The 22,794-nt window shown below is 37.3% G+C and overlaps 1 protein-coding gene across 13 annotated transcripts in view; it reads left to right on the forward strand.

Annotated features, from left to right (window-relative positions):
• LOC129267649 (deleted in malignant brain tumors 1 protein-like) overlaps window positions 1–22,794 on the forward strand; it is a 49,076-nt gene that overhangs the window by 16,997 nt on the left and 9,285 nt on the right. For 2 of the 13 annotated variants that reach the window (XM_064104796.1, XM_064104803.1), the window contains exons 9-18: window positions 44–370; window positions 2,459–2,770; window positions 3,897–4,211; window positions 12,256–12,579; window positions 16,055–16,369; window positions 16,896–17,210; window positions 18,119–18,442; window positions 19,649–19,963; window positions 20,493–20,807; window positions 21,609–21,932. In XM_064104796.1, coding sequence (XP_063960866.1) covers window positions 44–370; window positions 2,459–2,770; window positions 3,897–4,211; window positions 12,256–12,579; window positions 16,055–16,369; window positions 16,896–17,210; window positions 18,119–18,442; window positions 19,649–19,963; window positions 20,493–20,807; window positions 21,609–21,932 — 3,186 coding nt within the window. The remainder of the gene's footprint in view (window positions 1–43; window positions 371–2,458; window positions 2,771–3,896; window positions 4,212–12,255; window positions 12,580–16,054; window positions 16,370–16,895; window positions 17,211–18,118; window positions 18,443–19,648; window positions 19,964–20,492; window positions 20,808–21,608; window positions 21,933–22,794) is intronic. The other 11 variants (XM_064104805.1, XM_064104806.1, XM_064104807.1 and 8 more) reach the window with 9 other exon arrangements.

Consider the following 22,794-nt stretch of genomic DNA (forward strand, 5'->3'; position numbering starts at 1 on the left):
AATTTGATATTCTCCATATCAATTTACTGTGTCTTGATTATAGACATCGACTCGGCAGTTGTACGTCTAGTTGGTGGAAGCAGCGATGCAGAAGGAAGGGTTGAAATTCAACATGACGGAGTCTGGGGAACTATCTGTGATGACGGATGGGGTCTGGAGGATGCCGGTGTCATCTGCAGAATGCTCGGTTTCGAGGATGCTCTCAGCGCACCAGGATCAGCTGAGTTTGGCATAGGCTCTGGACCTGTTCAACTCGACGACGTTGGCTGTTCAGGATACGAGGAAACCATCTTGGACTGCTATCATCGCCCGATTGGTGAACACAATTGTGCTCACAGCGAAGACGCTGGGGTTGTGTGCATTCCCCAAGGTAGGGGTTACTCTTTAAGTATAGCTTCCAAAAATATACCTTCACTTTTCCGAAGAAATAACCTAAATTGACAGCGATAATAAGGATATAATAAAGCGATGACTAGTGTCTCGTGGGAGTTTTTTTTCGAATACGAAAAAATTAAGTCGGAAAATAGAACGATTGAGTCTACCTCGAACATGGCTATGAAGAGGACAGATCTTCTGAAGACGCTAGATTGTGTGCATTCCACATATTATTGGTATTCTTTTGAAATTATTGAATCACCTCTGCTAAAATCCCCCCCCCCCCCTATAAGGATCATGCCGCGTATCAAAAAGGCAGAGTGTATTAATACACTGTTCCTTTTATGTCTCGCCCTCCAGTGTTGAAGGCGAGACTAAGGGATCCGACTGTCGTCCGTCCGTCACAAACATTATGACAAATAACTCCGCAACCGTTAGTCAGTTTTCAACCAAACTTGTATCGTAGATGTACTTAGGAAACTTGCATGTAATTCTGAAATCGGAGGTCGGAGGTTTTGATTTACTTACGCGACATGCATGTCATGGTACAGTCAGAGGTGGCACATGGTAAGGACAAAGGTCATTTTCAGATCAACATTCAAGTTTACGTGCAAGACTGTCTTATGACACACAACTCCGCAACCGCAATTTACCTTTCACCCGAACTTGGGTTTTTGATTTACTTACGAGACCTGCATGTCATGGTACAGTCAGAGGTGGCACATGGTGACATCAAAGGTCATTTTCAGATCAACATTCAAGTTTACGTGCAAGACTGTCTTATGACACATAACTCCGCAACCGCAAGTCACTTTTCACACAAACTTTGGTTGTAGATGTACTTACGAGACTTGTATGTCATGGTGCAGTCAGAGGTCACATGGTAAGGCCAAAGGTCATTTAGAGGTCAACATTTAAGTTTACGTGCAAGACTCTTATGACAAATATTCTTCGATCCCAGTTATTTTACAATGAACTTTTGATACAATTCTGTTGCGTGCCATAGCAAATCACGATATTTCTGATTACTAGACACAACATCGCTTATGCCTTGTTTATGTTGGTTATCTCATAAGCCGAAAAGACATACTCTCATACTGATATACATGTATTCATTTTTATACAAAAGTAGTTACAATATACAAATAGCGAATAGGCATGAGTGCGATGGTGCGAGATTTCGCATGAGGTGAAAGAAAGATGCTCTATTCAACGAGGCGTTAGCCGAGTTGAATAGAGTGTTTCTTTCTTTCACCGAATGCGAAATCTCGCACCATTGCACGAATAAGAATATTCGCTATTTGTGTTGTACAACGCCTCGGAAGTTAGCGAAAATATGTAAAAACAAAGAGTTTTTCCTGCAGTAATCTATTAAAAGGGAGCAAAAATATGGAAAACGAAAAGCAAAATCCCACAAGCGAACACCTCGGGCAGCATTGCGCATTTAGCCAGGCCAGCAGGCTATACGCGTATTGCACCTGCATTTTTACTGAGCGCAATGAATTGAATCGTATTGTGACGTCACCTCCTAAGCCGTGCAACGGTACATTTTGGACGGTACATTTTGGATGGTACGTCTTTTGTGCAACGGTACGAATGTTTGACATTCAGCCTCCCATTTGCTCGCGTACAACAAGCTAAGTAGGCGTTGTACAATAACAATAGGCCTACCATGAATACCGTCGAATATTTTTCATGCCTGTGAAACAGTATTTAAACTATAATGAACTCTCCACTGTTTTCTGTGGAGAACAGGTTTGAGTTTATGACGACGACCTCTTTTTCTGTTTAAGTTTAAATGAATTTCATTTAATTTCCATTCGACGGAAAGTTTAGTGTATATACCTATGGCTCTGTAAGAAAGTTTACCCCTTCTTCACACGGCATGACGAGAGAGGTCGAAATGGTTGGTCATTCAACGCATGTCCAATTGTCCATAATTCTCCACTCATCCTGTATGTACATCCTACATTATTGTAATTTCTGCGTATTTCGAAAGGGAACGTATTCCTCGAGCGTTTGAATCGTAAATGATTAATAGTTAGGATTATATTCTATATATTTTCTAATGCAAACATAAAAGTGGTACGCCTGGTAAATGGAAACAACGAAGCTGAAGGAAGAGTCGAGATCAATCTTAACGGAGAATGGGGAACTATCTGTGATGATGGATGGGATCTGGACAATGCTAATGTTATCTGTAGAATGCTCGATTTCCAGGGAGCTCTCAGCGCCCCAGGATTCGCTCAATTCGGCCAAGGCTCTGGTCCTATCCAACTCGATGACGTCAGCTGTTCAGGAGATGAACAAACAATCTTGGACTGTTCTCATCGCCCGATTGGTGAACACAATTGTGGTCACAGCGAAGACGCTGGTGTTGTGTGCATTCCCCAAGGTAGGGGTTACTCCATTAGACTTCTCTTAGTATAGCTTCTAGAAAATACTGCCACTCCCCCGAATGAATAACCTGAATTGACAGCGAAAATGAGGATATAATCAAGCGAAAATTATTATGTGTATAATGTTTTTCTTGACATTTTCGAAAATGTAAGGCGAAAGTAGAAAGTTTGTGTCTACCTCGAACATGGCCGTGATAAGAATAGGTCGGGAGACGCTTTAAGTTGTGTCCATTAAAATTGGTAGAGGATATCCTTATTTAAGACCATCTTCCAATCCACCCCCCCCCCCTTCACCTCGAGAAATAACTTTGAAGTCAACAGCGATCTTGAAAAGTAAAATATAGAAGGCCTGTGTCTACTTGGAACAACACCAAAAAGATGCATATTTTCTCTAGTAGAAGGTGCATGAATCTTTAAAGGTGATGTTCAATGACACAAATTAGTGAAGGATCAATGGGGAATGTGTTCATGCGGAAAACATTTTTCGTGTATTCAGGACCGAGTATGTGGAATAGCCTTCCGAGTAGCCTGAAATCTAGCCAAAGTCTTTCGACTTTTAAACGAACATTCAGAAATTTTCTTCTGAACTCCTATTGATTTGCCCTATCCGCCCCCCCCCCTTGGTTTTCGTTTTGGTAGATCTTTTTGTGTTATAGGAATTGACCTTCGAAAGGTCTTGAGGCCTATTGTTTATCCCACCACTTTCTGTTATTTACTCGATTCATAATGTACCCCTTTTTACTCGTGTTTGAATGTATTTTTAATGTATTTTTTAATGTGTTTTTATTCTATTGTACCAGTATTTTTATCAGAATGTGGAAAATAAATAAATCTAAAGAATCTAAAAAGATAATTGATTTATACAGATTCAACTGAATGGAACACATGTTTATATTACCCATGACTCTAATGGAAAATACAACCCTTTTCACTTCATCAGTATAAAATAGAGAAGTCGAAATGGTTGGTCTTTCAACACGAGTCCACATCCTGCATTCATCCAACTTGGCTTATTTAATGGTATTGTAGTTTGGGATAATAAAAAAGGAAACGTGTATTTCGAGCGTTTGAATCGTACATAAATATTATCGATCATGCTATCACATTTTGATACCAACATAGAAGTGGTACGACTGGTTAATGGAAACAACGACGCTGAAGGAAGAGTCGAGATCAACCTTAACGGAGAATGGGGAACTATCTGTGATGATCTCTGGAGTCTAGAGGATGCTAATGTTATCTGTAGAATGCTAGGTTTCGAGGAAGCTCTCAGCGCCCCAGGATCAGCTCAATTCGGCCAAGGCTCTGGTCCAATCCAACTCGATGATGTTACCTGTTCAGGAAATGAAGAAACCATCTTGGACTGTTCTCACCGAGGCATTCGTCAACACAATTGTGGTCACAGCGAAGACGCTGGAGTTGTGTGCACTCAACAAGGTAGGAGATAATTTATTGAAATTATTCAACTATATCTTCTATAAAATACTACCCCTCCACCTACCCCCCCCCCCCCCCCATCGATAACGTAGATTTACATTGATGGGGATGTAGTTAAGCGATTACTAGTGTCTCATTAATTCATTTCGAATTCGAGGAGGTAAGGCGGAATGTAGAAAGTTTGTGTCTACTAGGAACATTTCTGTTAGGAGAATAAATTTTCTATCGTAGAAATGGAAAATATGAAATGGTGTTCAACGGCAGAAAAAACGCGAAGTTGTGAAGGGGACTGCATTCATGATAGAGACGTCATTTTCTGCTTGAGTTGCGGCTTGACTAGAGAGGTCGAAATGGTGGTTCTTTCAACAAATGTCCATTGTCTTGCACTTATCCTGTATTGTTCATCACGCATTATTGTAATGTTTGCGTATTTCAAAAGGGAACATATTTTTCGAGCATTTGAATCGTACATAATGAATATTAGGATTATTTTCTATGACTTCTAATACCAACATGATGTCTGAGGTTATTGAATGCATATTTATCCAAATAGAATTACCTGATAAAAAACAAATAGTTGTTGGAGAAATATACAGACCCCCTAAAGGTAGTGTCCATGATTTTTTACACTGTGCTCAAAGTCTTTTGTCAATGCATGTTTTGAATAATAAAAAGGTTTTTATAATGGGAGATTTTAATTTGAACCTGTTAGATCGTAATACCCCCTGTAATCAAGAATCTATAGATATTATGTTATCCAACTTTTGCATTCCATTAGTAACAAAACCCACACGGATTACAGATACGTCATCAACCTTAATTGATAATATTTTTGTTAACGATTTTTCCCATATATCATCTGGCATCTTGGTATCGGATATATCCGACCATTTCCCAATATTTGTTGAAATTGTGTTTGATAGAGTCTCTAAAGATAACAATATTAAACATACATTTCGTGACTTATCGGATGACAATATTATTAGACTTCGAGAGAGACTGGAATTGGTTGACTGGAGTGAAATATACAATATTCACGACGTTAATGTTTGTTTTGACAAGTTTATGGACATATTTATGTCGATTTATCAAGAAACTATACCACTAAGAAAATTTTCCGATCTAATTATAAAAAAATACCAAGACTTCCGTGGGTTTCTAAATCGCTCCTGAAGTCAATAAATCGTAAAAACAATTTATATTGTAAATACAAAAAGAATCCTGAAAATAGTCATTTAAAAAGTAAATATGTTCGTTATCGGAACGTTCTTACATCCCTGTTACGTTTAGCTAAAAAACAGTATTTTGCTAATCAATTTAATAAGTATAAAAATGATGCATCGAGTACGTGGAAGGTGATAAATAATGTTTTACAAACAAAGAAATCGAAGGAGTTCACTAAAGAAATTATAAATAATAATGTAACGGTTGTTAATCCTGCAGATATGGCTGACGTGTTTAACAACTATTTTGTTGATATTGGTGCGACTCTTTGCCATAATATTCCTGAACCTGACAAAAGATTCCAATACTTTCTAAAAAATCCCAACCCTAAAACCATTTTCCTTACTCCGATCACTGAATTTGAAATTAAAAATATTGTAAATAATTTAAAACCTAAGAAAAGTCCTGGATGCGACGAACTTACGAATTGTGTCATAAAACGTGTCATTAATGAAATTGTAACTCCCTTGACTTTTATATTCAACCAATCTTTGGTAACTGGTCTGGTTCCTCAAAATATGAAAGTAGCCAAGGTTGTTCCAGTGTTTAAAAAAGGAGATAGACGGATTGTCAGCAACTATCGTCCACTTTCACTCCTTACTTCCCTGTCTAAAATTCTAGAAAGATTAATCTATTCTCGTTTGACAAATTTCTTATCTGATAATCATATTTTATGCGACTCCCAATTCGGTTTTAGAAAAAAACATTCCACTGTACACGCCTTACTTTCTTTTATTCACAAAGTGGCAAATGCTATTGATAATTCTCTGCACACAGCTGGTGTATTCCTGGACCTTTCCAAGGCCTTTGACACGATTAATCATGATATTTTGCTTTACAAGTTATCACATTATGGTGTGCGTGGAAAGGCCTTGGAATGGTTCACGAGTTACCTAACTATTAACAGAAAACAATTTGTTTCAATAGAAGACCATAAATCTCAAATGAAAACTATTTCTTGCGGTGTACCGCAAGGATCACTCCTAGGCCCACTGCTTTTCTTGTTGTATATTAATGATTTTAATAATTCATCGAATGACCTATCATTTATTCTTTTCGCGGATGACTCGAACCTTTTTTTGTCACACCGTAACCCTAATTTACTACTTACCATTTTGAATAGGGAATTGCGGTCTGTTCAGACATGGATTCAAGCAAATAAGTTGTCACTCAATGTAAACAAAACAAATTTTATGCTTTTCAGTAACTCTGTGAATTCTTTGCCGGACCATGTAATTATAAACAATGTTAATTTGCAACAAGTTAATTCCACCAAATTTCTTGGTCTTTACATTGATCATGAATTATCATGGAAATGTCAAATTTATTATATATGTAAGTTATCTTCTCGTAACACTGGCATTTTGAATAAACTTAAATATTTTTTTCCTGATCACATTTTAAAAACATTATATTCTACACTTGTTTTATCCCATATGAATTATGGAATATTGGCCTGGGGTAATTGCAATACAACCTTAATTAATAAAATATTCGCGATACAAAAACGAGCAATAAGGGTGGTTAATCAAGTTGGTTTTTATTCCCACACAAACCCATTATTTTTCCAAAATAAAGTACTCAAAATTTCTGATATATATGCATTTAAAGTTGGTATATTTATGTTTAAGCTTTCAAGAGGTGAATTGCCTGATACATTTGTTTCTATGTTTCAAAGGAACAATCTAATCCACACATATCCCACCCGGCTAAGTGACTCCTATCACCTTCCGCGTACTCGCACTCTCCTTGCTCAAAGAACTATCGCATTTGAAGGGCCCAGGTTTTGGAACGATCTTCCCGATGATATGGTACATAGTGCCTCACTTAATATATTCAAACGTAAATTGAAAGCGATGCTTATCAATTCTTATAATTTCCCTTTGTAAACTTTTATATTCATGCACTTTGTTAATACGCTCTGGCCGAGTAATGAGTAATAAATAATTGTCATAGAGTGGCGGACTCTTTTTTATTTATTTTTTTTTATTTTTTTTTGTATTCCTTACACAATCGTCACATTTTTGGCATTACTTTGTTATAATCAATTTACTTACCTGTCCTCTCCTCATTAGGACCGATTTTTTTCTGGATCCTGCAGACTTAACAAGCCTTGCTTTTTTATGCAGGTTCCCTCATATTTCACTCTTTTAAATTGTCTTTAATTCCAAATCGCTATTTTGTTTAATTTGAATTAATTGTTATGCCTTGTCTGATTTGTATTCTCATAAGTTTTCTGATATTGTTTCATAATTTTGTTTGTACTTGTGAAATATGTGAAATAAAATCAAATCAAATCAAACATAGAAGGGATAAGCCTGGTTAACGGAGACAGCGAAGCTGAAGGATGGGTGGCGATCAACGTTAACGGAGATTGGGGAACTGTCTGTGATTGACGGATGGGGTTTCTTCTTAGGGGTTATTCTTCTGATTCTTGAACTATCTTCCATCCACTTTCATATAAAGCTTGTTGTAAACCAACTGTGATCGTGAGAATATACATATTAACTTTTAATATATTGATTTTTTAGTTAGAAGAGGTAATAAGCAGAATGGAAAATTTGTGTCTGCTTGAATCATAACCTTATAAAGGACGAACATTCCCTCGTGGAAAGTGAAAGAACATAAATGGGATCAGTGACACAACATGTGCACAAAGAAGCGATAGGGCGCTGAGTTTATGACGAAGACCTCTTTTCTTTTTAAGTTTGAATTTTAATTAATTTCGATAGATTCAACGGAATGTTAGGTGTATATACCTATGGTTCTAAAGGAAAGTATACCCCTTCTCCCCTCACACGGCATGACGAGAGAGATCGAAATGGTTGGTCTTTCAGCTCATAGTCTAGATGATCGGTGCAAAAAATAGCAAGAATTGTTCAGATTATGGTAAAAGCATGACATTTGGCTGACAGGTAGAGAAAATAGTGCTGAACATTTTTAGCAGGGGGTGCCAACCGGACCTCTTCTCGTATAGCAACAGTTGTTAGGTAACATATTTACCTTGGCAACCACCATTTTTGGGGTGTTATCTACATTTCAAAAACTATATTTTGACTTCGAAGCTCCCATTTTACAATCACATATCAAGAAACATTCCAACCATGTATAGCAACAGTTGCTAAGCAACACATTTTCCATAGCAACTATAGATACTATTACTTAATACAACATCTGGACATAGTGTTTGAATGAAAGTGGTTAGAAAATTGGTCAAGGTATGACTCTGGAATGAAAAAATATACCAGATCCCTAAAAAGTTCAGAGACAGTCCAAATAATTATAATGCCTGCATAGTAGGCCTAATCTTATCTATTGGTAACAAACCTAATTTCGATATACATAATTTTACTATTTTTGCATACTTTTTACTCACACATGACAAAGCTAACACACAGACAAAAATCATGATTGGGTCATTGAATGTGCATATAGGATCTCTCTTGTTATGAAACTGAAACAGGTTATTGTAGTGGATGTAACATGGAACACTCAGAAAAACACAGAACCTTGAGGGTAAAGGGAAGCTGAAATTTTATTGACATTAACTAATCGCTCCCAATTAAATGACAAACCTAACCTAACAAACCTAATACATACGCACTTGTCAGTAAAATGTTGATATCATATTGACTGACTTGAACATATATGTACAGTAGACCTGAAACAGCCTCAAGAATCATTTCCTGTAACTGCACTGTAGAGCATGTGCAGTAGACCTGAAACAGCTCAATCATCATTGTCCGTATGTATGTTGCGCCTTTTTTATTTGATTATAATGCTGGACAGTTGAGTCATTTATTTTGCAATAGTTTCTATCTACATGTAGATAATGAATAAAAAATATTTACATAATGTACAACTGTGCAGTTTCCAGTAGTTTGGGACTTTGTGCACCATTCTAGCGAATGAATAGAACGTACATTTTATGTGTCGCACATGCCTTCACAGAGTTGGGCATATATCTAGTCCAAAATTTAGGTTAAGACTGTCTGGATTGATTATAAGTCGGGAAAAGCAAAACCACTGTAAAGCATGCATTATGCTCGACAAAGAATATTAGAGGCAACAGAGGAATACATCAAGAAAGTTACAGCCATCATCATCTTCGGTGTAACAATGAATTGTTCATCAATCAGAGTGTAAGAGACATTTCTCCTCATAAGGACATTATATAAGGTGATAGTGCAATCAGCAAATTCATTTCCATCTGAGTTCTGAGTTACACATGCAAAAATGTATTGGAGGTATATTGAAGGAAGAAGCATATCAGAACTTAATACTACCGTTCTGTGCCGGGGTTCTCTGGCCGAGTATGGATCACGTCCAGCCAACCTGGGGCCTGTTGCAAGAAAGAGTTGCGTTTAAACGCAAGTCCCGAACACGGGTGCTTTATTGGCTGAAAATCAAGTTGCGCAAGATTTTTTGAGTTGCGTTGATCGCAACTCTTTCTGCAACGGGCCCCAAATATCACAAGTGCGTCATATGGTACATCCTGCAAGATCTTTCAAATAATGATCCATGAAGCTGCAGGATCCCAGCCAAAACACCTGCAATCGGAACTGACTGGTCAAAATCAACTTCTGCGAGAGCTTTCAAGTCATGATAGATCCCGGAGCAGCAGGATCCAGGCCAACAAGCCTGGAAACAGAACTGATGGTCGGTCCAAATCAACTCTTGGGAGATCTTTCACGTGATGATAAATCCTGAAGCTGAAGGATTGATCCAGGTCACAACACCTACAACAGAACGGACAGGTCCAAATCTGCAGGGTCGAGTCATGATAGATCAATCATATAGCTACAGGATCCGGCCAACATGCCTAGAAACGGAAATGATCGGTCAAAATCAATTCTAGCATGCAGGATCTTTCACGTCATGATAGATCACAGAGCTGCAGGATTGATCAAAGTCAAAACACCTAGAGACGGAATTGACAAGTCAAAATCAACTCCTGCACATGGCATTAGGTCCGGAAACGGTATGGAAAGCTAATATGATCTTCATTGCAGGCTTCGAAAGGGAGGGGATAAACCAAGGCATAGTGTGTTGGCTTTCAAGAGAACGACTTCTGTTAGCTAGAGATAAAGTGGTATCCAAGCACTCATTTTAAAATTACTTTCTGGCGGGATTTTGGTGTTTTAAATAATTTTTTAGTTGACTCAATCAATTCTTGGCGGTCATTTTTTCATCGCTCCAAGATCAGAGATATTCAACTTGTAAGCACCCATGACCTCCTGGTGAGCTCTTGTAACTGTTCTTCTAACTGTTCTTCTCTTGTTAAATGTTGGTTTTGTGGAATTCTTTCCAAGGGCATTTGTAGGTGTTACACAGGGTCTTATAGGAGATTCATAGGGCAAATACATAGCCACAAATTTCCAGAATGTCAACGGTTTCTAGACTTTTAATTCTCGATGATACAAATTCGATCAATTCTACCTCCATTGTCAATCACTCAGATAAGTAAACATGAGGTCTATTATCATTCATTGATAAATGGGTAACTAAATTATATAGTAATAACAGACATTAACAAAGTACCCTTTGCTATGAAAGACACCAAATAATTTACATCGATGGTCGATCTTTTACACGTGTTTATGTTAATCCATGAAATGGAGAAAAATTGGTGTTAAGGTGAGTTTTTTTAACATGCAGCAAGCATTACTATACCAATAATATGGAACCCATAGACATCGTCTTTGGAAATATAAACCATATCATGAGGTAGTTTAATTTGTGCAAGATTTTACGTTTTTAAGCATATATCAATAATCTTACCCTAAGACCTTTAACCATTGGTTGCTACAGAAAACATGTTACATCATCTGGTATTTCGCATGGGCATGTTAACATGGTATGATTGTCTCTGGGTTGTTGTGATTAATGTATTAATGCTTTAATAGAAAAGATATGGTTCATATAAATTATGATCATGAAAAAAATACCCTATAAGAATTGGTTACTGTGGAAAAAATGTTGCCTAGCAACCGTTGCTATGGTGCTTATTAGGTCTACCTTAGGAAAAATTAATCACATGAGGAATCTATGGGCCAGATTTAATTTCTGAGCTATTCTGAGTAAATCTTGTTGATCATATTCATCTGAACAATGATAAACAATTTGTTGCTATGGAAAATGGTCCCTTAGCAGCCGTTGCTGTGAATAAATGGATCAAAACTGTTGTGATACAAAGGAACATGCTTTAGGTTGAAATTCATGCAACACATCGCTCATGAAAATGTTACTTAAGCCCAATAAAGCTCAGTTACTAAGGTAAATATCTTACCTAGCAACCGTTGCTATGTTTGGCAAATTCACGTTGGCACCCCCTGCTAAAAGTGATTAGAATAACTTACTCTACCTCTGTGCCAATTGTCATGCTTTTACCATTTTCTGAACATTTTTTTCACCAATCACCTAGACTATCATGTCCATAGTCCTGCACTCATCCTGCACAGCAAAAACTGTGGTGTTAACCGGTGTACATAGAGGACCACACCAGTTATTTTACACCAGTGTTGAATTGGTGGTGTTAGTTTTACACCTATAGGTGTCATTACAACACCTTTGGTTGTTACATTTACACGCTTTGGTGTTATTTTTAATCTCTAGGGTGTTATTTTAACACCTCGGGGTGTGGTCCTCTATTAACACCAACTGGTGTCAGTTTCAACACCGCAGTTTTTACAGTGTGTATGTTTATCCAACATTATTGTAATGTCTGCGTATTTCGAAAGGGAACGTATTCCTCGAGCGTTTGAATCGTTAATGATTAATAGTAAAGATTCTTTTCTATAACTTTATAATGCAAACATAGAAGTGGTACGCCTGGTTAATGGAAACAACGAAGCTGAAGGAAGAGTCGAGATCAACCTTAACGGAGAATGGGGAACTATCTGTGATGACGGATGGGATCTTGACAATGCTAATGTTATCTGTAGAATGCTCGATTTCCAGGGAGCTCTCAGCGCCCCAGGATTCGCTCAATTCGGCCAAGGCTCTGGTCCTATCCAACTCGATGACGTCAGCTGTTCAGGAGATGAACAGACAATCTTGGACTGTTCTCATCGCCCGATTGGTGATCACAATTGTGGTCACAGCGAAGACGCTGGTGTTGTGTGCATTCCCCAAGGTCATGAAGGTAGGGGTTACTCCATTGAACTTCTCTTAGTATAGCTTCTAGAAAATACTGCCACTCCCCCGAATGAATAACCTAAATTGACAGCGAAAAGGAGGATATACTTAAGCGATAATTATTATATGTATAATGTTTTTCTTGACATTTTCGAAAATGTAAGGCGAAAGTAGAAAGTTTGTGTCTACCTCGAACATGGCCGTTATAAGAATAGGTCGGGAGACGTTTAAAGTTGTGTCCATTAAAATTGGTAGAGGATATCCTTTAAAAAATTATTTAAGACCATCTTCCGATCCACCCCCCCCCCCCTTCACCTCGAGAAATAACTTTGAAGTCAACAGCGATCTTGAAAATGTATTTACTAATAATAGGTCAGGTCTTGTGTGTTTTAATTGAAAAGGTAAAGTAAAATATAGAAGGCCTGTATCTACTTGGAACAACACCAAAAAGATGCATATTTTCTCTAGTAGAAGGTGCATGAATCTTTAAAGGTGATGTTCAATGACACAAATTAGTGAAGGATCAATGGGGAATGTGTTCATGCGGAAAACATCTTTCGTGTATTCAGGACCAAGTATGTGGAATAGCCTTCCGAGTAGCCTGAAATCTAGCCAAAGTCTTTCGACTTTTAAACGAACATTCAGAAATTTTCTTCTGAACTCCTATTGATTTGCCCTATCCGCCCCCCCCCCTTGGTTTTCGTTTTGGTAGATCTTTTTGTGTTATAGGGATTGACCTTCGAAAGGTCTTGAGGCCTATTGTTTATCCCACCACTTTCTGTTATTTACTCTATTCATAATGTACCCCTTTGTACTCGTGTTTGACTGTATTTTTCATGTATTTTTTAATGTGTTTTTATGCTATTGTACCAGTATTTTTATCAGATTGTGGAAAATAAATAAATCTAAAGAATCTAAAAAGATTTATTTATTTATTTATTTATTTATTTTGTTTTATTTATTTTATACTGCAGGGTAGGCCTGTTCAGTTCTTAAAACTGCTTTACAAAGGCGCCCTGCAGTTTAAAATACATGTCAAGATGACTATGAACAACAACAACAAACAACATCAAAAATACAAAATACAAAATATCTAACATCAGAAACAATTAACACCAAAATATAGAGTGGGAAGTGACAATTTAAACATACATAGCATTGTAAATCAATAGAATATCATTTCGCTCTTTATCAATTCGTATGAAAGGCTTTGCATAATTTTTTAAAAACTAACAAGGAGGTACAAACTTGTAAATTTGAAGGAAGTGCATTAAATAATTTGGGTCCGACATATGCGAAAGATTTTCTTTTATGTTCAATTCTAGCTTTGGGAAGCTGAAGGGGGCATCGTAAAGAATACCGTGTCCTGTATTTCACGGGCCGTTTACATACTAAAGGTTTTAAATAATTTGGAACTAAATCATTCATTATTTTATATGCAAGAACACAATACTGATATTTTATACGCTGATCTACTGATTGCCACTTCAGTGACTGCAACAAAGAAATTTGTGATGTATTATAATCTTTTTTCAAAAGCATTCTGGCATATTTATTTTGAAGTTTTTGTATCTTATCTAAATGTATTTTTGCACTGCTTCCCCAAGATGTAATACAGTAATCAATGTAAGGTAAAATCATAGAAAAGTACAGCTTCTTCATAATATCAAAGGACAGTAAGTGCTTAATCCGCCTTACACAACCTATTGCCCGAGATATTTTACAAACGATATTAGTAATATGTTCGCACCAAGTCAAGCCCGGATCGACACCTAAGTATTTAATCTTTTTTACATTTTCTAATTGTATGTTCCTGAATTTCACTGACAAATGAGCACCCCTCAACTTTTTCTTTTGACCAAATACCATGGCTTTTGTTTTTTGCGGGTGTAAATGCATATTATTTAAGTCTAGCCATTTACTTATTGAATCAAAATCATCTTGCAAATACTTTTGTACCTCCTTAATTGATTCACCGTGATTAAAAATGGCGGTATCATCAGCATAAAGAGACATTTTAGAATGTACATGCAATTTCAAATTACACATGTCATTAATAAAAATACAAAATATCAATGGACCCAGTATAGATCCTTGTGGGACACCTGATTTTATCTTCAAAAATTCACTGCGACAACTGTTAATCATTACAAATTGCCTTCTGTCTGTTAAATACGATTCCATCCAGTTGTATTCATTGCCAGTAATACCATAGTACTTAAGTTTTGCAAGTATAAAATTGTGAGGAATAACATCAAAAGCTTTGCGTAAGTCCAAGAAAATACCACCAGTAACATGTTTTCGGTCCATTTTATCATACAAAAAGTCTGTAATCTCAGTTAGACAAGTGGCAGTAGAATAAGACGGTCTGAAGCCAGACTGACAATTTGCAAGTAGATCATTCACATTTAAGTACTTATACAATTGATCATGTATTGCTCTCTCTAGTATTTTGGACAGGACTGGAAGCACAGAAATTGGTCTATAATTGTCAATATCAAATGATCCTCCCTTATGTACAGGAGTAATTCTTGCTGTTTTAAAATCTTCTGGAATAACACTAGTTTGTAAAGTTGCATTAAATAAATGGGTTAAAGGGCCATCTATACTCTCTGCTGCCAGCTTAAGAAACTTAGGGTGAATGCCATCTACTCCGACCGCTTTCGAACAATCAATATGTAATAGTTCTTTCAAAACATACTCCTTTTTGATTGCATAAAATTTAAATTCACAATCTGGAATAAACAGAGTTTGTAAATTGTTTAATAAATCTTTCGAGAAATTACCCGAAGCGGCTTGCAACCTTGAGCCGACTTCATTAAAGGCTTTGTTTAGAACGTGAGCTATTTCATTGTTAGGTATTTGATCATTATCAATTGTTAATTTAACATCATGACTCGTGGTTTTATTTTTCTTAGGTATAAGCTTCGATAAAATGTTCCAGTTCTTTTTTATGTCATTTTCGCAGTCCTTAAATTTGTCCTGATAATACTTCTTTTTCAAATTTTTAATCAAGTTATTAGCTCTGTTACGGGAAAACTGAAATTTATTCCACCAATAAATTAATCTTGTTTTTCTAAATTGCTTTCGATAATAATCCCTTTCGCGTGCTAACACCAAAAAATCATCATTTATCCAAGGTACCCCTCTTTGTTTTTGCCGCACTGATATCACGGGGGCATGCCTGTCAAAGATAATTGATTTATAGAGATTCAACTAAATGGAACACATGCACATGTATATAATACCCATGACTCTAACAGTCTAATGGAAAATACACACTTTTTCACTTCATACGGTATCAAAGAAAAGTCGAAATGGTTTGTCTTTCAACATGAGTCCACGTCCTGCATTCATCTTACTCATCTTATCTTGTAGTATTGTAGTTTGGGGTATTCAAAAAGGGAACGTATTTGTCGAGCGTTTGAATCTTACATAAATATTCTCGATTCCCATGCTATCACATTTTGATACCAACACAGAAGTGGTACGACTGGTTAATGGAAACAACGAAGCTGAAGGAAGAGTCGAGATCAACGTTAACGGAGAATGGGGAACTATCTGTGATGATCTCTGGAGTCTAGAAGATGCTAATGTTATCTGTAGAATGCTAGGTTTCGAGGAAGCTCTCAGCGCCCCAGGATCAGCTCAATTCGGCCAAGGCTCTGGTCCAATCCAACTCGATGATGTTACCTGTTCAGGAAATGAAGAAACCATCTTGGACTGTTCTCACCGAGGCATTGGTCAACACAATTGTGGTCACAGCGAAGACGCTGGAGTTGTGTGCACTCAACAAGGTAGGAGATAATTTATTGAAATTATTCTACTATGACTTCTATAAAATACTAAATACTTCCTGTCCACCACCCCCCCCCCCTTCCACTGATAACTTAGATTTATATTGATCAGGATGTAGTTAAGCGATAACTAATGTCTTATTGTTTTATTGTCAAATGCGAGGAGCTAAGGCAGAATGTAGAAAGTTTTTGTCTACTTAGATCACTTCCGTTAGAAGGCTATATATTCTCTCGTAGAATTTGAAAAATATAAAAGGATTTTCAATGGCAGAAAAGCGCAAGGTTATGAAGGGGACTAGGCTCATTATAAAGACGTCATTTCTGTTTGACTTACGGGATGACTACAGAGGTCGAAATGGTTGGTCTTTCAACAAATGTCCACTGTCTTGCACTTACCCTATATTGTTTATCATGCATTATTGTAATTTTTGCGTATTTTGAAAGTGGTGGTATTTATCGAGCGTTTGAATCGTACGTTAATAAATATTTTCGATTCTCTTGCTATCACATTTTGATGCCAACACAGAAGTGGTACGACTGGTTAATGGAAACAACGAAGCTGAAGGAAGAGTCGAGATCAACGTTGACGGAGAATGGGGAACTATCTGTGATGATCTCTGGAGTCTAGAGGATGCTAGTGTTATCTGTAGAATGCTAGGTTTCGAGGAAGCTCTCAGCGCCCCAGGATCAGCTCAATTCGGTCAAGGCTCTGGTCCAATCCAACTCGATGATGTCACCTGTTCAGGAAATGAAGAGACCATCTTGGACTGTTCTCACCGAGGCATTGGTGAACACAATTGTGGTCATAGCGAAGACGCTGGAGTTGTGTGCCTTCAACAAGGTAGGAAATATTGTAATGAAATTATTCAACTATATCTTCTAAAAAAATACTAAATATTTACCCCCCCCCCATCGATAATTCAAATTGATAACATTGATGAGGATGTAATTAAGCGATTTCTAGTGTCTCATTGTTTTCTTGTTAAATTTGAGTGGGTAAGGCGGAATGTAGAAAGTTTTTGTCTTCTTCGAACATTTATGTTAGAAAGATAACTTTTATCTCAAAAAAATTAAATAAAAGGGCGTTCAATGGCAGAAAAACGCGAGGTTGTGAAGAGGACGGAGCTCATGATAAAGACGCTGTTTTCTGTTTGAGTTACAGCATGATTAGAGAGGTCGAAATGGTCGGTCTTACAACAAATGTCCACTGTCTTGCACTTATCCTATATCGTTTATCATACATTATTGTAAAGCCGGGGTAATAATAATAGCAGGGCCCGCTGGGAGAACAGTTTTCGGAACTGAAGCGGCTTCCCTGGGTAAATATACCTGTATTATTATTATTATTATTATTGTAATGTTTGAGTATTCCGAAAGGAAACGAGCGTTTGAATCGTACATAATGAATATTTTGGATTATTTTCTATGACTTCTAATACCAACATAGAAGGGATTGCTTTTACAAGTGGGCGAGACACAACATCGCTTATGTCTTGTTTATGTTGGTTATCTCATAGGCCGGAAAGACACTCAAATTGATATACATGTATTAATTTTTTTTATACAAAAGTAGTTAAATAACAATAGGCCTACGATGATTACTGTCAAACATTTATCATGTTTGTGAAACCGTATATTTCAATAATTTAAATTTCTGCGTATTTCGAAAGGGAACGTATTCCTCAAGCGTTTGAATTGTAAAGGATTATTAGTTAAGATTCTTTCTATAACTTTTTAATGCAAACATAGAAGTGGTACGCCTGGTAAATGGAAACAACGAAGCTGAAGGAAGAGTCGAGATCAACCTTAACGGAGAATGGGGAACTATCTGTGATGATGGATGGGATCTGGACAATGCTAATGTTATCTGTAGAATGCTCGATTTCGAGGGTGCTCTCAGCGCCCCTGGGTCAGCTGAATTCGGCCAAGGCTCTGATCCTATCCAACTCGATGACGTCAGCTGTTCAGGAGATGAACAAACAATCTTGGACTGTTCTCATCGCCCGATTGGTGAACACAATTGTGGTCACAGCGAAGACGCTGGTGTTGTGTGCATTCCCCAAGGTCATGAAGGTAGGGGTTACTCCATTGAACTTCTCTTAGTATATAGCTTCTAGAAAATACTGCCACTCCCCCGAATGAATAACCTAAATTGACAGCGAAAAGGAGGATATAATTAAGCGATAACTATTATATGTATCGTGTTTTTCTTGATATTTTCGAAAATGTAGGGCGAAAGTAGAAAGTTTGTGTGTACCTCGAACATTGCCGTGATAAGAATAGGTCGGAAGACGTTAGAGTTGGGTCCATCAAAATTGGTAGAGGATATCCTTTAAAACATTATTTAAGACCATCTCCCAATCCCCCCCCCCCCCCTTCACCTCGAGAAATAACTTTGAAGTCAACAGCGATCTTGAGATGTATTTACTAATAATAGGTCAGGTCTTGTGTGTTTTAATTGAAAAGGTAAAGTAAAATATAGAAGGCCTGTATCTACTTGGAACAACACCAAAAAGATGCATATTTTCTCTAGTAGAAGGTGCATGAATCTTTAAAGTTGATGTTCAATGACACAAATTAGTGAAGGATCAATGGGTAATGTGTTCATGCGGAAAACATTTTTCGTGTATTCAGGACCTAGTTTGTGGAATAGCCTTCCGAGTAGCCTGAAATCTAGCCAAAGTCTTTCGACTTTTAAACGAACATTCAGAAATTTTCTTCTGAACTCCTATTCATTTGCCCTATCCGCCCCCCCCCCCCCTTGGTTTTCGTTTTGGTAGATCTTTTTGTGTTATAGGAATTGACCTTCGAAAGGTCTTGAGGCCTATTGTTTATCCAACCACTTTCTGTTATTTACTCGATTCATAATGTACCCCTTTGTACTCGTGTTTGACCGTATTTTTCATGTATTTTTTAATGTGTTTTTATGCTATTGTACCAGTATTTTTATCAGATTGTGGAAAATAAATAAATCTAAAGAATCTAAAAAGATAATTGATTTATAGAGATTCAACTAAATGGAACACATGCACATGTATATAATACCCATGACTCTAACAGTCTAATGGAAAATACACACTTTTTCACTTCATACGGTATCAAAGAAAAGTCGAAATGGTTTGTCTTTCAACATGAGTCCACGTCCTGCATTCATCTTACTCATCTTATCTTGTAGTATTGTAGTTTGGGGTATTCAAAAAGGGAACGTATTTGTCGAGCGTTTGAATCTTACATAAATATTCTCGATTCCCATGCTATCACATTTTGATACCAACACAGAAGTGGTACGACTGGTTAATGGAAACAACGAAGCTGAAGGAAGAGTCGAGATCAACGTTAACGGAGAATGGGGAACTATCTGTGATGATCTCTGGAGTCTAGAAGATGCTAATGTTATCTGTAGAATGCTAGGTTTCGAGGAAGCTCTCAGCGCCCCAGGATCAGCTCAATTCGGCCAAGGCTCTGGTCCAATCCAACTCGATGATGTTACCTGTTCAGGAAATGAAGAAACCATCTTGGACTGTTCTCACCGAGGCATTGGTCAACACAATTGTGGTCACAGCGAAGACGCTGGAGTTGTGTGCACTCAACAAGGTAGGAGATAATTTATTGAAATTATTCTACTATGACTTCTATAAAATACTAAATACTTCCTGTCCACCATCCCCCCCCCCCTCTTCCACTGATAACTTAGATTTATATTGATCAGGATGTAGTTAAGCGATAACTAATGTCTTATTGTTTTATTGTCAAATGCGAGGAGCTAAGGCAGAATGTAGAAAGTTTTTGTCTACTTAGATCACTTCCGTTAGAAGGCTATATATTCTCTCGTAGAATTTGAAAAATATAAAAGGATTTTCAATGGCAGAAAAGCGCAAGGTTATGAAGGGGACTAGGCTCATTATAAAGACGTCATTTCTGTTTGACTTACGGGATGACTACAGAGGTCGAAATGGTTGGTCTTTCAACAAATGTCCACTGTCTTGCACTTACCCTATATTGTTTATCATGCATTATTGTAATTTTTGCGTATTTTGAAAGTGGTGGTATTTATCGAGCGTTTGAATCGTACGTTAATAAATATTTTCGATTCTCTTGCTATCACATTTTGATGCCAACACAGAAGTGGTACGACTGGTTAATGGAAACAACGAAGCTGAAGGAAGAGTCGAGATCAACGTTGACGGAGAATGGGGAACTATCTGTGATGATCTCTGGAGTCTAGAGGATGCTAGTGTTATCTGTAGAATGCTAGGTTTCGAGGAAGCTCTCAGCGCCCCAGGATCAGCTCAATTCGGTCAAGGCTCTGGTCCAATCCAACTCGATGATGTCACCTGTTCAGGAAATGAAGAGACCATCTTGGACTGTTCTCACCGAGGCATTGGTGAACACAATTGTGGTCATAGCGAAGACGCTGGAGTTGTGTGCCTTCAACAAGGTAGGAAATATTGTAATGAAATTATTCAACTATATCTTCTAAAAAAATACTAAATATTTACCCCCCCCCCATCGATAATTCAAATTGATAACATTGATGAGGATGTAATTAAGCGATTTCTAGTGTCTCATTGTTTTCTTGTTAAATTTGAGTGGGTAAGGCGGAATGTAGAAAGTTTTTGTCTTCTTCGAACATTTATGTTAGAAAGATAACTTTTATCTCAAAAAAATTAAATAAAAGGGCGTTCAATGGCAGAAAAACGCGAGGTTGTGAAGAGGACGGAGCTCATGATAAAGACGCTGTTTTCTGTTTGAGTTACAGCATGATTAGAGAGGTCGAAATGGTCGGTCTTACAACAAATGTCCACTGTCTTGCACTTATCCTATATCGTTTATCATACATTATTGTAATGTTTGAGTATTCCGAAAGGAAACGAGCGTTTGAATCGTACATAATGAATATTTTGGATTATTTTCTATGACTTCTAATACCAACATAGAAGGGATTGCTTTTACAAGTGGGCGAGACACAACATCGCTTATGTCTTGTTTATGTTGGTTATCTCATAGGCCGGAAAGACACTCAAATTGATATACATGTATTAATTTTTTTTATACAAAAGTAGTTAAATAACAATAGGCCTACGATGATTACTGTCAAACATTTATCATGTTTGTGAAACCGTATATTTCAATAATTTAAATTTCTGCGTATTTCGAAAGGGAACGTATTCCTCAAGCGTTTGAATTGTAAAGGATTATTAGTTAAGATTCTTTCTATAACTTGTTAATGCAAACATAGAAGTGGTACGCCTGGTAAATGGAAACAACGAAGCTGAAGGAAGAGTCGAGATCAACCTTAACGGAGAATGGGGAACTATCTGTGATGATGGATGGGATCTGGACAATGCTAATGTTATCTGTAGAATGCTCGATTTCGAGGGTGCTCTCAGCGCCCCTGGGTCAGCTGAATTCGGCCAAGGCTCTGATCCTATCCAACTCGATGACGTCAGCTGTTCAGGAGATGAACAAACAATTTTGGACTGTTCTCATCGCCCGATTGGTGAACACAATTGTGGTCACAGCGAAGACGCTGGTGTTGTGTGCATTCCCCAAGGTCATGAAGGTAGGGGTTACTCCATTGAACTTCTCTTAGTATATAGCTTCTAGAAAATACTGCCACTCCCCCGAATGAATAACCTAAATTGACAGCGAAAAGGAGGATATAATTAAGCGATAACTATTATATGTATCGTGTTTTTCTTGACATTTTCGAAAATGTAGGGCGAAAGTAGAAAGTTTGTGTGTACCTCGAACATGGCCGTGATAAGAATAGGTCGGAAGACGTTAGAGTTGGGTCCATCAAAATTGGTAGAGGATATCCTTTAAAAAATTATTTAAGACCATCTCCCAATCCCCCCCCCCCCCTTCACCTCGAGAAATAACTTTGAAGTCAACAGCGATCTTGAGATGTATTTACTAATAATAGGTCAGGTCTTGTGTTTTTTAATTGAAAAGGTAAAGTAAAAAAAAGAAGGCATGTGTCTACTTGGAACAACACCAAAAAGATGCATATTTTCTCAAGTAGAAGGTGCATGAATCTTTAAAGGTGATGTTCAATGACACAAATTAGTGAAGGATAAATGGGGAATGTGTTCATGCGGAAAACATTTTTCGTGTATTCAGGACCGAGTATGTGGAATAGCCTTCCGAGTAGCCTGAAATCTAGCCAAAGTCTTTCGACTTTTAAACGAACATTCAGAAATTTTCTTCTGAACTCCTATTGATTTGCCCTATCCGCCCCCCTCCCCTCTTGGTTTTCGTTTTGGTAGATCTTTTGTGTTAAAGGGATTGACCTTTGAAAGGTCTTGAGGCCTATTGCTAATCCCACCACTTTCTGTTATTTACTCTATTCATAATGTACCCCTTTGTATTCGTGTTTAAATGTATTTTTAATGTATTTTTTGGATATGTTTTTATGCTATTGT

The sequence above is a fragment of the Lytechinus pictus genome, chromosome 9 (assembly GCF_037042905.1).
Source record: "Lytechinus pictus isolate F3 Inbred chromosome 9, Lp3.0, whole genome shotgun sequence".
NCBI classification, from domain to species: domain Eukaryota; kingdom Metazoa; phylum Echinodermata; class Echinoidea; order Temnopleuroida; family Toxopneustidae; genus Lytechinus; species Lytechinus pictus.